Genomic DNA, 17701 nt, shown 5'->3' on the forward strand with positions numbered 1-17701 from the left:
AATTTATTTTAAATATATTTTTAATAAAAATTTAAAATTTTGCAGTGATACTGTGCCAGCAAAAAGTTTATCATAATCTTTATCTCTAGTTCTAATTAAAAAAATATCATTAGAGACACAAATAATTCAGTGTGAAGTAAATGCCTTAATACTGTAATGAATCTGTAAAATTAGTATCAAACAGCTGCTATATTTGCCATGAGTTAGAGATTATGGGCAGGAGTTGGAATGGTAAAATAACTAGTATTAATCGTTTGGTAATTCTTAAACCAAAAATGTGTTTCAGAGTTTTCAGTGGAAATGCATGCAGAGATGTTAGAGTCCCATTTCTGCTATCTTAATTCATGAAGGGGAGAAAAAGACAATTGCAGTTGTTCTTCCAGTTCTGTCTGTGCCTTAATCACGCTTCACAGATTGAGTCAGCTCTGCTGTGTTTTAACTGGTATTTGAGCTTTTTAGTAATTGATTTTTTGCATGTTTCTTAACATTCTGAAAAGATCTCTAGTTTCTGAAAAACAACAAAATGTTAAATTTCCTAAGATCTTAATTTATTATTTTTTTTTTTTTTTTTTTGCAGAATCAGAAACAAATTTAGTTAAATGCAACTGAGACTATTTACTTAGCTGTTTTTTTTGTCATTTATACAGTCACTTACATTGCCTTGTAACGGAAACTTGTGTTTTTTAAACTGTGCTAAAGAAAAGTCATGAGAAGTCCCAGCACATTAGTTCATCGTGCCTTGCTTGGAATTGTACTGGCATCTGTTTGAAGTATTAGGGGGAAGACATAGATAAGGATATTGTTCATCACCCAGAGAACCTTCCATAAAATTATGGAGCCAATCTTTCAAAACACTTTTTTGTTTTATTTTACAAAAATAAATTTTTCTTTCATTTGCTACTTGGAAGTTCAGTCTTCACAATAATTACCCAGTAGTATTTCATGGGGAAGCACTTAAGAATAACTTGTTGCTGTTTTAAGGAAAAAATAAATAAATTCTCAAATTAAGAATAAATAATCTTTTAATAGGAAGGCTACCACTATGCCAAAATCTCACTTTGGGAATACTGTTCTGTTGGTCGGTAGTTTTTTAATACGAGAATGGTTAAAAAAAAAAAAATCACTAGTTTAAAGGAATAAAAAAAAAAAAAAAGGCAGAAAACATGGATTCTTTTTCATTTCAGCTTAATAGAGCATTCCAAGAAGAAGAATCTCCGTCAACATTTTACTGCATCAGTATGCAGTGGTTCAGAGAATGGGAAGGATTTGTAAAGGGTAAAGATAGTGGTAAGTTGTGCTCCATGTCAAGAATATGGGTAGTTTTTTCTTTTCTTGTCATGTAGTGGTACTGTTTAAATTTTCTGCCTTGGTGGAAGGTTGTAGGAAGAACAGATAGAAAAGGCAACAAAAGCTCATCAAAAAAGCATCTAAGACACAGGTTTTATAGGTTCCAAATATGTCCAGGAACAAAATTACAGAGTATAGTCAAATAATTCACAACAACAGGAAAGAATGTTGCCTGTTTGCAAGGGGGTTGCTGTTAGAAGGAGCAGGAAAAAGGGATGGATTTTGCTGTGCAAACTGATGGATAATACTACAGCTTCCAGAGGAAAAGTGACCTCATTGTCACAACCTAAACTTACGGATAACGAAGTAACAAATATAAAAATATCACTTTAGCCTACTTTAGGTGCCTCTAAAGTTTTGAAATTGAAACACTGATAATATATTCTACGTTACTGTGTAAGCCTGGTCTAGGACAACTTAGGGGTAAGAGGATTAATTTTTGGTTTACATTGCTTGAAGACTTGCTGTAATCATGAATGCTTTGAAAAACTTGATTAAAATTCTGATTAGCTTTTAACAGCTTGGAACATACTGTTAAGCAGTGCAAGAACAAGCAGTTAACAAAGGAGCTACATCTCCTTCCCTTTAAAAATAGAACCTCCAACCTGCCATTTCTTTTCAGCTCTCCCAATTCTAATCATCTTTCTGTCACAATAGATCCTCCTGGTCCTATCGATAACACTAAGATTGCAGTAACAAAATGTGGAAATGCTGTGCTAAAACAAGGTAGGTGTCCAGTATTGCTGCTACTTTGGACTCCTTATGATGTGTTTGAAGTTTGGAGAAGTTATTATGAAATAACGTATCATGAAATAGCAATTCCTAGTTAATCTGTGTTGTGCTCATTTTGAGGGGTCCAGTTTATGCTTAAAATCAAGAATGAATATCTACCATGGACTAATCCAAGTGCAGATAAGAGTGTAGAAGGAAGTGGAAATTAAAATGGCAAAAGTGTGCTTTGACTTTGTATCACTTGGTTTGATTTGGGTTTTCCTAACATAATTTAGGAAATGTTTGGCTTTTAAACTGTCATATGTATATATATATATGTATGTAGTTATTTGGATCTGGAAACCTAATTTGAATTGAGGGCTTCTTCTGAAAGATGGAAATAAACCACAGTAAGTAAATGTTCTTTCTCATTTTTCTGTTAGTTATTTGCCACTGTACATTACAAAAACTTCTCTAGCATGCAAAGATATAGATTTCTTTTTTACTTTTCACAGACAGGTACTTAATATAATTTATTTGAAATTTGCAGGTAGAGAGAAAAAAATTCTAAAGTGGCCTACTTTACTGAGACTTTAGACTGTCTATGAATATTTAAACTAATTTTAGCTCATCTTAAAAAAAAAAAAAAAAAACAAAAAAAAAAACCAAAAAAAACCAAAACACCCACAAAAAACACACACACTAAATTACAGCATTAAGATTAACATTTATTTAACTGGGTATTTTCCCTATCCAAGTTAGTGCCTCAGCATCTAGTGGTCATACTAATGGCCATTCACTGGGGGCCACTAGGTCCTGCACACTAGGTCCTGCATAAACCTCACCAACTGTAAAATTTAAAGATTATACTTAAAGAGAAGGAGTTCTTGCACTTGTTAGTTTTGCAGTACATTTTAATGATTTAAGCACTAATGTAGAATTCTAATACAAGCTATAAAGCATCTGACGTACAGCAAAGAAAAATAAATTAAAATTTAGAATCAATACTTGATAGCAAATTAGCCAGTTGCTGAGTTACCTTCAGATACATGGATTCAAGTAAGAACTTGGGTACAAATGAAGGCAAATAGGCTGTGGAAAATTTCTGTCTTAGGTCATAAGGGCAGAAGTTGGGAGCGCCACTAAATAGTGTACAGTATTGTGTTACAGTGATCCAGTGGTCCTGATCCCAGTGCACTGTTTCAGTGGGTGTGTTCAGCTAAACCTAACCACTAGAAAAGCCGGAATCTGGATAACGAAGCAAAGATCTCTTCCCGTGCCTCGAGAGATGGAAGGCTTTTATGAGAACATGAACCTAAATGAGTACAACTGAGGCATAAGGTCATTAGTACGGGTATAGGATCTGCACTACGACTTTCAGATGAAGCTTTGTGTAGTTGACTTAGTATAGGTAAACAAATGTGCAGCTCTTTGTACCCTTCCTCTTTGGAAACTTTTTATTCATAAAGTACAGTAGCAGCCCCTGAAGCAGGTGGTGAGGACAGAAGAATATAGGAGGTAGGAGAAGTCGTCATCTTGTTATGGTGCTGCTTTTTTTTTTCCCCTCTCCTTCTTTCTGGAAGTAGGAGGGTGCTGAAATTGGGCTTGACAAGACAGATTGATAGTATCTAAACAGGATATTTGGGGAAACTTGCTGCAGGGTAGATTTTTAATGGGTTGCTTAAAGAATCACAGAATAGTAGGGATTGGAAGGGACCTCTGGAGATCATCTCTTCTATCCCCCCCCAAAAGCAGAGGGGGTTTATTCTGGTAGAATAGAGGTTTGTCCTCTCTGCCTAGGTTAGTGTGAAGAAATCACTTCAACTGTATCAGACTGTTAAGACCTAGAGGGGTGATGCGCTGATGCTCTCTTGGCCTTTGCCCCTGTAAAGCATTATGGAAAATGTTTATTATGGATGGTGACTTGAGACAGGGAAGGGATCTCTAGCCAGAGAAATAGAATTGTAAACAAATACTTTAATAGGTGAGCAAAAAGAAACCAGGCTGACCCATCAGTGCTACTAAATAAAAGGAGCATCAGTGGGGTTCTTATTGTCATAACAGTGGTTTCTCTTAGGGGGTTCTGAGAATTTCACTGTGGTTCTCACATGTTTTTTTCTTTACTATTAGTATTGATTATTTGATGAAACAAGAATCTTGAGTCCTCAGACTTTACTGTGTAATTGATGGGACTTCACATCCTTATTAATATGAATCATGGTTTCCTATGTACCAGTTGTCAGCTTGATAATAAATGTGAGATGTTTATCATAGAACCTTCTTGTGCTTTATACTTGAGGTATATTAATTGCTGTATAATTTAAAGCAGGTAGTTGTAAGAGTCAAGAAATATATAATTAACACAAACTGTGTCACTGGGTTTGGCAGTTGCTGCAAAATAAAGCACAAATTCAGCTTAGGGTTTTAAATTTTAATCTTTTTTTTTTTTTTCTTTTTGTATCTGTTATGGATTTCAGATAAATCAATTAAAATTTTAAAAATGTTTTCAGGTGCAGATTCTGGACAAATATCTGAAGAAACATGGAATTTTCTTCAGTCCATCTACGGTGGAGGCCCAGAGATTATACTCAGACCACCTGTTCCTCCAGCAGAACCTGATATCTTGCAAACAGAAGAGAAGATTGAATTAGAAACTCACGGTCTGTAGCTATTGAGAACAAGATGAACTTGTGAGGAAGCTGGATTCCTTACAAAATGCCCAAAATACATTCCTAAAAGTTTTACGTCTGTTGGAGGCACAGCTCACTGGGCATTACATTAACTAGAGAACAGTAAGTTGAAATATGTATTACAGTTTGCTTGAAGAGAGGCTGCTTCTCTTGTTTGAAAGGCATATAGTTTGTACATTTTTTGAGTGTTTGGTCAATGGAAAAAATGTAATTTCTGAATTTTTTGGCATAAATCAAAACCTTGTTATATCCTTAGACTTGAAAAATGGGGACAAATTTCAGAGATGTTCAGTAACCCTTCTGATTCCTGATTGGGCTTCTGATAGCTACAAACTTTTGCCTGTCTTAATTGTACAGTCTTGACAAACCTAGGTATATGGGAAGTATATTTTAAATGGATTGCAAACAATGCTAAAAGGATTTTTATTTCCTAAATGCTCAGGAAAAAAATTCTCACTTATTTTGCACTGTAAGTGTATGAAATGGGTAGTATATAACATCCAAATAGTTACTGTATTTGAATGGATCAAACATTAGTGTAGATGGAATATTGTTTTAGTCAGCAAATGTCATAACTTATTACCTACTAAATTTTACATCTTATGGTGTTCTGTAACTCTATAAACCTGCTAGTGTCTTTAATACTATATATGACAAAAAAACCTTAGTCTACTCTAGGGTAACATTTGAGAGCATGAAGTGTGAAATGTGAAATGATTATGGACATGAGTGATACAAACTTCAGAAATTAAATTGTCTGGTCTTTTGAATTACATTCATAAACCATTCTGTTTGAAGGATTTTATTGCATTGTTAAAAATTTGCATTGGCATGATGACTTATAATATCAGAAGCTGGCTAAAATGTATATATTGCAAAACTTTACTGAATGATTCATACTGGAATGCAGAATGGCACTTGCTCTTGGTTTTGCCTGATACTGTTAGCAAATAAGCAGCATTATTGAAGGCTGGATCAATTAAAAAAAAAAATAAAGTATGAAAGAGGGGGGGAAAAGCTTTCTTAAGTTTTTTTATTTATTATCTCGATACAAACATTTTTGGAGTAATACTGTGGTACTGCTCTTACACCCATATAACAGGTTGGGTTTTTTTAAACTGCTTTGTTTAGGCAGTGATGTTGACAGTTGCAGCTTCAGAGAAAGAAAATGCTGACATAGCATTCTTCTGGATAATTTTATTTCTAGTATAAAATCAAACTGGTTTTGAACTTTCTAAAGCACTTAAAGCCACTCTGGTTAAAAAGCCACCGATAAGAGTCCCAGAGAAAGTGTCCTCTAACCTCAAGTACTTGGTATTGTGCCATACAGGAGGAGTCAGTTCTGTCTAAATGTAGATGCTAGTATTTTCCTCATCCTACCTGAGAAGAACTAAAGCTAAGAACAGGGCAGTGCAAGTAAGAGGGGTGAATGGACAACAGCATGAAGTCAATGATTATATGGCTGGTACATAGGGAAAAATTTTTCAGTTTTAAACTATATCACGGGTAACTCTTGGTCAGCCTGTTAAGTTTCTGAACTTACTTATGTAAGTGTTCCTCTTCAAATTCTAGAGGAGGTCATGGGATGTTGGCCACTGAGAAGCCTTGCATGTACATAGGTATAAATGTAAAGAAACACTGAGCAGATGCTTTTTGTCTGACAGTGAATGCATTTGGACAGTTCTATATTACTAGATAAGGTAATTTGAAGTTAATATCAAGTTACCCTGTATGTACAAGGTACACACATCAGTTGCTACTACAGGCTTGACTTAATGATTAAGGTGAAGTTAACTTAGTTATGAACAGTCAATAGTCACTTGCTGACCTCAGCTTGTGAAAGCCTGTTTTAACTTCCAACCTCCTTTTTTTTTTTTTTGTCCTTTTTTTTATATAAGGTTGACTAAACGAAGCCTGTTTTATTTTTTATAAGGTTTTAGTCTAAACTGAAACCTTCTTTAAGGTTTTATCTCACTTAAGCCATTCTTAAGGTTCTCTAACATACTGAAGCTAAATAACAATGAACAGGTCTGCATACTTTAGGAAGAATTTTTCTGACATTGTTTCCCAAGTTTTCAATTAAAACACTTTGTTAGTTAAAGCACTGTATAGTGATCAGGTTTACCATTTTATTCAATGTTTTCACTAATATTTTGGATGGTGGAACAGACTGCCCATGTAAGCCCTGCAAGAGAAGGTTTGAGTATTAGTTTGTTGGGGGAATGAAGCAGTTCTGTGCTAAGTATTCTGGGTATTGCAACAGATCAGACTAAGAGTTAAATATCCAGTGATATCAAATCAAAACCTGTTCTTGGTAATAGTAACAAAAGCATCAGATGTGAGGCACAGGAGGTAATTATTCTGCTCTACTTGGTGCTGTGCTTGTGAGATCTCATCTGTACTGTTGCCAGTTTTGGATGATGTATGTTGATGAAATACAAGTTAAGAAAAGACTGGTTTAGAGAAAAGCAACAAGATTCACGTTTGAAAATGAAGTTGCTTTCTCACTCAGAAGAATACTGAACGTGCAAGACTTCCAACGGGGAAATAATTGCTGGATATTAGTGAACAATTTTTCCTAGATGAGTAGGGACTTTTATTCCTCAGCTTTACCAATGGTGACTTCTGCTGGGTTTAGGTAGTCTGTTAGAAGTCTAGCAAACTTCTAGCAGTTCTGTCAGTCTTTTCCACTGGGTGTCTGGGAATCCACAGCCAAACTGATCTTAAACATAGATCAGTAATGAGATGCTATAAACTAGCAGAGTTTGTGAAATGCCTCTGTCACCACAGTAAAAGGCATCTTCACAGTGCAACTGTTTGCCATGCTTTAAAAAAGAAGTTGCCCCAGGTTTGCAGAGATTAGATAGATGTGTTTGTGTTTAAGGCAGACAGTTCCAAAGGGATGACTGTCTTGCTTTTAGCCCTTTGCGAGCTCTACGAGGGTTTTTACACCACAGAAATAGAAGTAGCCTTTTAAAGTAAGACAGTGTGGAAGAACTCCAGATGGATGGCTTGTGTATGCTGGAGGGAAGCAACAATTCAGAGAATAGGTAGAGGAGAATTATTGTCAAGAGACGTCTGATTTGCAGCAAAGAAAGCTGTCAAGAGCTGTCTGATTTGCAGCAAAGAAAGAATGTATTTCAGGAAGGGGCTGTGGAAATTATTTTTTTCCATAAGCCTTTCACCAGACTATTTGGATTCTTTGTTCATTTGTTTCCAGTTGAGGAAACACAGCAATGTGTTTGTGTGCCAGGGAAGCTGTCATTTCAAGAAGGGAAAAACCCAGTGGAGTCCTTGTTTTAGGCCTGGGAATCTAGGTTTGAGCTGTTAAATGCCTGCTGTTCAGTCTGGTAACTTTAATCCTCTGTTGTGGAGAAAACTGCATGGGACTTGTGGGGGACTTGCCAGCTCAAAGCTTGATTTCTCTAAATTTTTGAACTTTTTGAGCAAGTAGTATAGCTGTTCATCTGAGCCCCCAACATCAAGGAAAGTGTATCAGAAATTGTGTGATGTAGCTGAACAGTATAATTGGAGAGAAAAAGATGAGTGGAAAAGCTACTGAATTACTCAATAGTAAAATAAAGTACTTCTGTAATACGCTTCAGAGACGAGAGCTAAGTAGTCCATCTCCTTAATAAAGCAAATAAAAATGGCCTGCTTCTTAGCTGTAAAATTATCCCATGGTACACTGTTACTGACTGAAGGCCAGTCTCTCCCTTTCCTGTGACTGAGACATTAGAAAACTAAGGAAGTTCTGAAGAAAATTCTGTGATGCCAATTCATTGTTTAACTTCAGTGAACCAGAAAGCTGTTTCTGAAAGTATAATCTAAGTTAGTCCTGTGTCTAGGGATATATGTGTGGATAGTTAGATATATACACATCTAAAAATGCACACAATCTATTTCTCCAGTCTCTTAATTGAACTGTGGCTGGAGGCACTACAGTAGTTATTTTTGGTTCTGTGTTGGAATAGTGATCTTGAGTAGATACATCCAGTAAAGGTTGGGATTCATTTTCAAATTGATAAATGACACTCAACTGACTGTTGGAATGGGTGTCAGCTTTTGCATCAGAAATGGCCTGAAAATTTGCTAGGTGAGATAGAGACTTCACATGCTGTTCAAAAGCTGTATTAAGGTAAGATGAAAAAGGGCAAATATTAATTCATATCAGACAAACTCAGAACCATCTTGATAACTCTACAGATTTTATTTGAAAACGATTGTTGTTGTCAGGTGTTGAGCAGCCTGAATGCAGTGTTTTCAGGCATCCTCTAACATCTATTTAACAAAAACTGCTGTATGGTAAGTTCTCTGTGGTGAGACACTACAACCTGCCAAAGCTGAACTCAAGGGAGAACAGCCACACCCATTGTCCCTACATGTCACTGATAGTGGCAAACAGATCTTGCATTTGAATTTTACTGCTTTGTAGACACAGTACTATGACTTGCAAACCTACTATATGCATCTGGCTGAATGGAAGCTAAATTTATTTAGGTTTTTTAATTAATCTATTTCTTCTCCCTGGTGATATAGTATTTGATGTGGAAGTTCTCTTCTGTGTAGCTTTGCTTAGGAGCCACATAGTCATGTGAGAATACTTGGTGTTCTATCAGCGGAGCTGTGCTGATAAGAATTAACTTCTGACCAAGCTATCCAAGTAGAGATGTCAGAAGATCTAAGCTAACAAGTAGTAATGTGATTGTCCCTGCTCTGAAGGCTAGATGATAATGCAGTCTTAGAAATCTGTCCTTGCAGCAGAGCACAATGCTCAGTGACATCTGAAAGAATTTACATTTGGAGAGAGTCCAGCGGAGGCTACGAGGATGACTGGGGGACTGGAACGCCTGCCATATGAGGAGAGGCTGAGAGACCTGGGGCTTTTTAGTCTGGAGAGGAGAAGACTTAGGGGGGATTAATGTGTATAAATAATGAGGGCTGAGTGTCAAGAAAAAAAGGGCAACCTCTTTTGACTTAAGCCCTGTGATAGATCCTATGATAGGACACGGGACATTAGACACAAGCTGGAGCACAGGAAGTTCCACCTGAACATGAGGAAGAACTTCTTTACTGTCAGGGTTACAGAGCACTGGAACAGGCTCCCCAGGCAGGTTGTGGAGGCTTTTTCCTTGGAGGCTTTTAAGACCCATCTGGATGTGTTCCTGTGTGACCTGCCCTAGACGAGATGGTCCTGCTCTGGCAGGGGGGTTGGACTCAAACTCTGCAGGTTCCTTACAACCCCTAACATTCTGTGGTTCTGTGATTACCCTGTTATTCATCATATAAGTTAATTTGGAAAAACAAACCTGATATTTGGAAAAATACAGGAAAACGTACAGATTTCTTGCTTAAAGGGGCAAATGGTTTCTTTGTGTTTGTCATAGAACTATTTTATAATGAACTAAGAAAATTCTGTTCCATTTATTCCTTTTGAATTCCCTATCTACATCTGGCTTAGTGCAGTCTAAGCAGTTTTCTCACTGAAAACCTTTCAGCTCTTCATTTTTCCCAGGAAATGAGTAAAACAACTAGGCTTTTTCATTCTTCCAAACAGATGGCTTTTCTGGCTTCCCTCTCTACTTAAGCCATCCAGAACTGACAATTAGTAGCAGGAAGCAAAATAAGAGTTCTAGATTTCTGAAGTGTCACAAAGACAGACATTTTTCCCTTTGAAAATCCCTTTCAGCATTACTTCACAGAAATTTTTAAGTTGGAAACAAATGTGGTTTGTCTTGGCAGATTAGAAAACAGTCTTGTTCAGTTAAAATTTTTACAAGCACAATTCTCTCAGTGAAAAGTATAACTTTTAAAAAAAAAATATTCTATAATATATATGGCTGTTCAAAATGTGATAAAGAGTAGCTTCAGCCTAGCTTCCACCTGCTCAACAGGGTGATAAGGCTGTTTCTCCATAAAGGGTGAACACTGCCACAGTGAGATGTCATCTGTTAATAATACATTTAATATTACAGATGTTTCCTTACAGTAGCAAAGTCATATTTTTCATAGAAAGCTGGTATTATTTACTCTATCATAAAAGTTTTCTCCCTTCTAAATGCATGTCAGCTGAGAGATGCAGCTAGAAAACGGTCTGTGAGAAGCATGCCACTGGTGTGTCTGATAGGTTTTAGAGATTGTTAGCAATAATACATGCCAAGTCACTCAATGACAGATTTACTTATAAGGGTTGTAGATGGGTATATGTGTGCATTTAAGAAAATGCAACAGGGACTTGATCACCCAAATAGGATGTTTGTAAGATGAATAAGCAAGAAATTTAATTTTCTGACTTGTTCAAGGTTCAGTTGATGAGCAAAAAGGGTAAAATACAAGTTCTGGTTGTTGAAAGGAGTGGACGTGAAGTTCTGTTGACACATGAGTTGCTGATTATATACCATCATGAAATCAACTGTCAGTAAGAAAGTAAAGTGGGAGTAATAGAAACACATGGGTTATTTATGCAGTTTTGATAGGCCTATATGCAACACTAGTGAATCTCAAATCACATTTTTCTTACTGGTCATTTGTTCAGCAGCATGGGAGGTGCAAAAATAAAGCAGTTAGCATCCACAAAATGTTTTCATAATATAAATGAAGTTGAGAAGATTTCATTTCCAGATATGTTCCTCCTTTCTCACTTGGAATTCACAAAGAATTTATTACACATTAAGAACTTTAGTAAGATCCATTTTTTGAATAATTTACCACATGAGAAAGTAAATCTTAAAGTACTTTTTTGAGAAGAATAAAGACGGCAAAGGAGAGGAGGCTTTTGCTTCTCAGAGTTAAGAAAAAACTTGGCTCAAAATAAATTGTCAACTGTCAAAAATGGAAAAATCATGATTTTTACTTCATCTCATAGGTACATCATCAATACCAAGACCTTTCCATTTTCATTGTTGGTGAATAGTTTTGCCCAGAAATTTGTATTTTTCTAGGTGACTACTTTTGTTCTGTCCAGTATGTTTTTTAATGTACATGCTAAAACAAGATGTCCTAGTTACCCTGGTGATACGCTCCCCCTTCTCTCCCTTCCCCCCCTTCCTCTGGGTGTCTGTTAAAATGCCAAACCCAAAGGAACAGAGATACAGCACTTGCTCATGCCGTGAATGGATGTTTGTTTCCACCAATCCACACACCTTCTCTTTAGGACCACAAATAAGATTACTTTGAGATTTTCAGCTGTAACAAAATAAATGCACTCCTGCTTGCCAAAATGCTGACTGATTGGCAACTATTACTTCAGCTAGAATTTTAATTGAAAATATTGTCTAGTCCAGTACAGAGGTTTTTATATTTAAACTCACTTTGCAATTGTAACTGTAGAAGCAAGAAATAAGACATTTATTTATTCAGCTAGGAAATTGTCTTTGGTGTCCCACCTTCTGAATAATTTTTAGTAAGGAAAATGTGATCTCTCTTACCTTGTTTGTTTGTAGTACAATTAATTTGTTTTCCAACCAAGAAGGGTAGTGGAGGAAATGTGTCTCTTAAACTAGATGAGTAGCAGTCTGAGTTTCATGTGTGACCTTGACTTTGCACACTCAAGTGCAGAAGGTAGTCATTCTGGGCTCTTTCCATAGGTACTGAAAAAGATACAGGTAATGGAGGCACTTCTCTGGGCTGCTCTGCAAGTCTCCTCCAGAAGATCTTAAGTTTTCTGTCTGCACTGTTAACCTAAATCTGAAAAGTGCCTACCCTCCACTCTGGATTTGAATCCTGAACAGGGATCTCTCCTTAAACTCAGAAGTGCTGGTGTCCACTGCTGTGTGATGGCAGTTAGGTTTAAATAAAAATTTGAAAGTCTTTCACTTCTTGTATGAGGGGGCCTAATCACAAGCTAGGCTTGTCTTTAAAAAAATTTTACTGTCTGGGAAAAAAAAAGTTAGGGTTTTTGTTTGTTTGTTTTTAGACAGCTACATCTTACTTGAAAACGTGTGGGTTTTCTTATTTACATTGAATATACTATATGCTGTTCAGTTTGGGTAACAATAGATCCTTTTATTATGGTCTAGGACCTCAAGGAATATGCAAAGCAGTCAAAACAGTAGCAGGGATATTCTATGACCTGATGCATCTTTAAGTAGGTTGTACATAATTCAGAATATTAATGCAGAATCACTAATACTGTAGAGTGCTTCTTATTTGTAACAAAGGGAAGTTTCTAAAAGAGAGGGGAAAGAGAAAAGTGATTGTTTGGATAGGAGTTCATAATATCTGTAAGGGGTAGAACTAGAGGAAGGCAACTCAAAGTCAGTTTTGATGTGAGTGCTCCAGGAAGGTAAACGTGGAGTTCAGTTTTTAGGAGCCTTAGGCAGAAGCCCCTGTGCCTATACAGGTCCAGCTCCTGTTGTAATATTATTTAGTCAAAACTTCCCTGTCTCACATATGTGAAATCTCCCAGAACCTGGAATTCTCTGGACTGTTGTTGTCTTGAAGCCCGAGTCAAAGTTTATATACTAGAATAACATACAAAGTAACTGAAATAAAATAAAAAAACAGTTGGTTGAAATATTTAGATACTGATATTTCAGTTTTGAAACCTAAAACCTCACTCTTGAGAATTAAAAACTAAAAAGTAGAACGCTCTGAAAAACAAAAAGCTTCCTTCTTGGTGTGCTGGCTTTATGTTTAATGAGTTGCAATCTGGAATCTTTTTTTAATAATGCACTACAGTCTAGCCATCATTTCACATCTACCTGACTTAGAAGCCTCTGCTGAAATTAGAAAAAGACATTTAAATGGGAATACCTCATGTATGAGGACTGGTTATATATTCTACTGATTATAGTGAACTTAATTATTAAAAATAAGTACTTAACTGCAGCATTTTAGACTAATTTGGATCAGATTGCCCCTACTTTAAATATACAGACATCAAATGGAAATAAATATCTTCCTAAATGCATTTAACATGGAATTAGCAACTTGCTTTTTCAGGGTGGAATATGACATCTTTCAGTAACCGAAGTCCACTCTGCAGCAGTCTGTTTGGATTGTGAGACTCCTAAGTTGTGTAATGTACATGTCCTTTATCAACAACCAAAGAGAGTTCTGTTTAATAAAGAGCCAAAACTTTTATTTTCCCTTGCCTTGTTCCCTGAGACACACACACAAAAAAAGTGGCATAAATACAAGCATTCTAAACATAAGGCAGGAGTGGATTTATGTTGAGTAGACGTTAAACAAGATGAGCACTTATGATACACAATTTACCACAGTTGCATTTTTTTCATTTACAATTTTAGTAAATTTTTTTATTACTATTTTTTACATCCTGACTTTTATAATTATTGTAAAGTCTTTGTCCAGGTAGTATTTGAAGTAGTGGAATTATTATTAGAGACATGCATTTTGTTACTGAATTGATAATATTGTAAATTTTGATAAAAGCTGTGGCAGAAAGCCTGTAACAGCCTTTGATGTAAACTGACTACTGAAGCCACACCTAAATGAGTCAATAGGGTATGTCTTCAGGCAGAACTTGTTTGGGTTTTTTTAAGTTTAGACACAATTTTGTTTACCAAATCATTTTGCTTCTGGTAAAACCACAGAAAACGCTTTGTTGTTGATCTTAAGGGAAATCTAGCCTTTCTCGTATTTATTCTTTACATAGGATAGTGTAACTGGGGAGGGGAAGAAAGAAAATTTAGGGCTCTCCAGGGAATAGAGCAGGCAGAACTGAGCAGCAAAACAGAGGACCTATAACAAAACATGAAGTGATTCTGAGTAAAGATGCATATCTAAACAGAAAATGGTCTGAACAGTGTTGAAAATGTTTGAGTGGGTTTGTTGTGTTGTTTTGTTTGTTTGTTTGTTTGTTTGTTTGTTTGTTTGTTTTTTGGTTTTTTTTTGTTTTAAGTTTAGTTCAACAAAAGCTTCCCTAAGTTATTTTCTTTAAGTATTGCTGGATTTTGCTTCTCAATGCAAATGCTTTTCTCTTTTCTTTCAGAAATAAGTAAATACAACATCCAAAATTCTACCTATAAATTATTAAGATGCTTAAGTAGTTAGTGCAGAGATGTCTGAGTGTTGTGCTGAGCCAACTCACATCCAGTCCAGGATAGTTAATTATGTTTGGGCCATACTGTGGAAGTTTACCTTACTGAACCTAAGCTGACTTCAGGAAAATTGTCTGCTCTTGTCCAGGGCTTACTGTGCAGCCACTGTCAGAACAAATAAGCCTGAGCTGAACTCCAGAGATGAATTCAGCTATAATCTTCCTCGTCCTGCATGCCCTTTCTAAGAGCCAGTGTAGATCTAGAGCTGTAGCCAAGAACATAAGCCCTGTTTTAACCATGGTGTTGGGTAGCAAGCATTAATAGCTTGCTAATGCTCTTCTTGGGGCGTGGTGTGAAGGTACCAGAGTAGCTGTCAAAGAACTAATCTAGAGGTCCTCTGGATCAACAATTGTGCCAAGTTATAAAGAGTGAACTCTGTTAATCTTTTGTCAGAAAAAAAAAAGATAGCACATTTGATTTGCTGTAATAATAGAAGCAATTAAGCTATTTCAAGTTTTGAGTGATGATGCTGCTGAAAGCATGAGCCATCTAAGAGCTTCATCAAAGCTGGACCTCATGGTTTAGTTCTCTGTGCAAAAGCACAAGCTGAGGTTTCAGTGCTGTGGAGGAATATAAAGCATCTCAGCTCCTGATTTTGTAGAAAGCACTGACGTGGGAGAGGGAGCCTTTTCTAATACTTTTTAGCTTGTCTTGTTGTAACATGTTGGAAAGCTGACAGTAATGCTGATCAGAATAGGGGTTGTACTGAGGTTTTTATTACCAACACTGATGAGGCCAAAGAAATTGCTGTTGCCCTATAAGTGCCCTATAATACTCAGGGCTGGCCATAATAAATACAACTACGAATTATTGGTACAAGATAGATGCTGTATCACAGAGGAGACTGTGGTATGGTTTGGGCAGGGTATATGAGGAGCAAGGGAAGCTGGAAATGAAGATGTATTGGAGAAGGCAATGTGGTGCTGCTAGGCAGACGCATATTCCTTTATACTGACAAATTTTTTAAAAGCTGCTCTCAGATACTGTGGGGAAGGTGCTTCGGGATAGCATGAGTAGATGAAAAAAGGATTTTGAACTGTGGAGATAAAGTGTTTGTAGCTTCAAACAAAGCAGGTTTCTCCAGGTTTGAATGTAAATTCCCTTGGACAAAGGTGTTAGTAAATGTGCTTGGTCTCAGTCCTTACTACACCTAGGCTGCTTTTTTACTCTTTGCATATTGTTACTTTTCCTCTAGAAGTTTAGCTGAGCCAAAGTACCCTGTAGATACACAGTGGCTCAGTTCGATCCAGAGAAAAGCAGGGGGTATGTCGAGGTGGGGAAGAGCCCCAGGAGTATCCCTTTCATTAGCAGGAGCCATCACCTGAAACATCACACCATTAACAACAGTCGCTCTTTGTTATCATCCCATCACTAGACATTATTGCTTCTTAGGCAAGATGGCAGAACATAATATGTAAGTCCTCCTCAGTGAATTCAAGGCAAGCCCTACTGTAGGGTGTGGTTAGACAGTATAGTTTGACTGGTTTAATCCTGTTGCCAAAAAGTTACTGCTGCCAGGAGGATTGTCTTGTTCCTCCCTTCTACTGGCAACGCTCCCTCACCTCCATCTTGCATGCTGGCTTTCTTGTCAGTCTCCACGGTGAGCCAACACAGCTTATTTTCTCGCCGAAATCAAACACACCAGAAACGAACAGTTTCTTTGTGGTTTAGGAACTCCAACTGGTTTACCATGTGGGTAGATGAACACCAGGGTAGGCAGTAGGAAGACTGTGGGGCAGGACAGTGGCTAAGAAAGATGCCTTGTAGCAGCAGGCCAACAGATTAGGCCAGCTCTACTGCTCAACTGCACCCTTCAACGGCCATAGGAATTAGAAAAAAAGTATCAAAAAACAAACTGAGTTTGCACTGAAGCAGCTGAAAAAAAGAACCCTCAGTGCTACTGTGAAAGCACTAACACTTGTCTGAAACACAGTCATGTCTTCAGCCTCTGCAGCTGCTCAGCTGAGTGAACAGATTTCTAAATGGACTGCAGTTTCCAGCATTTTAGTGCTCACAGGTGCTCCTGCAGTAATACAAAAAAAGCACCATTCCTCTTTCAGATTTGGGCACACGGACTTCTGCCTGCAGAACAGTAGCAAAGATTAAAAAAAAAAAAAAAAAATTCCCTCTCTTGTGGGATTTCGGTTGTTCTGAATCTGATCACAGGAGAAGACTTCCAAGTCAGCAAGATGCAGGGAAAAGTGAGAACTGCTTGGGAAAGCGGAAAAGCTGCTGAGGTTTTTCTGCAGACTCTGGCATTGCGGAATGAGTGTCTGTAGGACTAGACTTGCAATTGGAGCAATTAAGATTTTATTACATCATCATGCTTTCTATACAGAAGTATCCATCAGCTGAATTACTGTAAAGTCAGTATCTACTTTTAAAAGCAATTGGAAGTATTCTTCAGTAGTCTTCTGTTACAGCAAACTGTTTTAGCTTAGAATTTTCCAGCAATTTGAAAGCTAATTGTTTTTAATGGAAAGGTTTTCGAATTTTATAAGCATTTAACAGAAAACTTGTGTCTTTTGTGTTTCTTGGTTACACAAAACTCTTCCAGATGCATTTTAACAGCGGCGTACTGGGGAGAGGGGAGGAAACGAGAGGTTTACAAAGATAGTAGGAGAGAAGGTGGTTCCTCTCCCTCTGTGGGAGCATAGAGGTAAACAATCTCCTATTACAGCAGGCTGCGTGCGATAAATAATGACTCTTGGTGATCCAGTACTAATAGAGAACCAGGCGGCACAAAAATAAGGCATTCGAAAGTGTAAATGGTTAATTTTTAGTCATGATCTAGAGGGCTGGAGTGTCCCAGCGGTGCTCCTGAGGCACCGCTTGAAGTGAAAGTCAGGAGTGGCGAAGAAAACAGCCGTGCTCTGGGGCGCTGCCTGC

At 37.2% G+C, this 17701-nt stretch overlaps 1 protein-coding gene across 1 annotated transcript; it reads left to right on the forward strand.

Moving 5' to 3' along the window:
• Nucleotides 1–1163: 1163 nt before the first annotated feature.
• Nucleotides 1164–5164, forward strand: LOC103775680 (ubiquitin carboxyl-terminal hydrolase 33-like). The gene is made up of 3 exons (XM_008943150.1): nt 1164–1287; nt 2005–2073; nt 4569–5164. Exons 1-3 carry the CDS (start codon nt 1164–1166, stop codon nt 4724–4726), a joined length of 351 nt encoding a protein of 116 aa, XP_008941398.1. The 3' UTR covers nt 4727–5164.
• Nucleotides 5165–17701: the final 12537 nt, after the last annotated feature.

Source organism: Merops nubicus, unplaced genomic scaffold (assembly GCF_000691845.1).
Source record: "Merops nubicus isolate BGI_N331 unplaced genomic scaffold, ASM69184v1 scaffold30626, whole genome shotgun sequence".
NCBI lineage: Eukaryota > Metazoa > Chordata > Aves > Coraciiformes > Meropidae > Merops > Merops nubicus.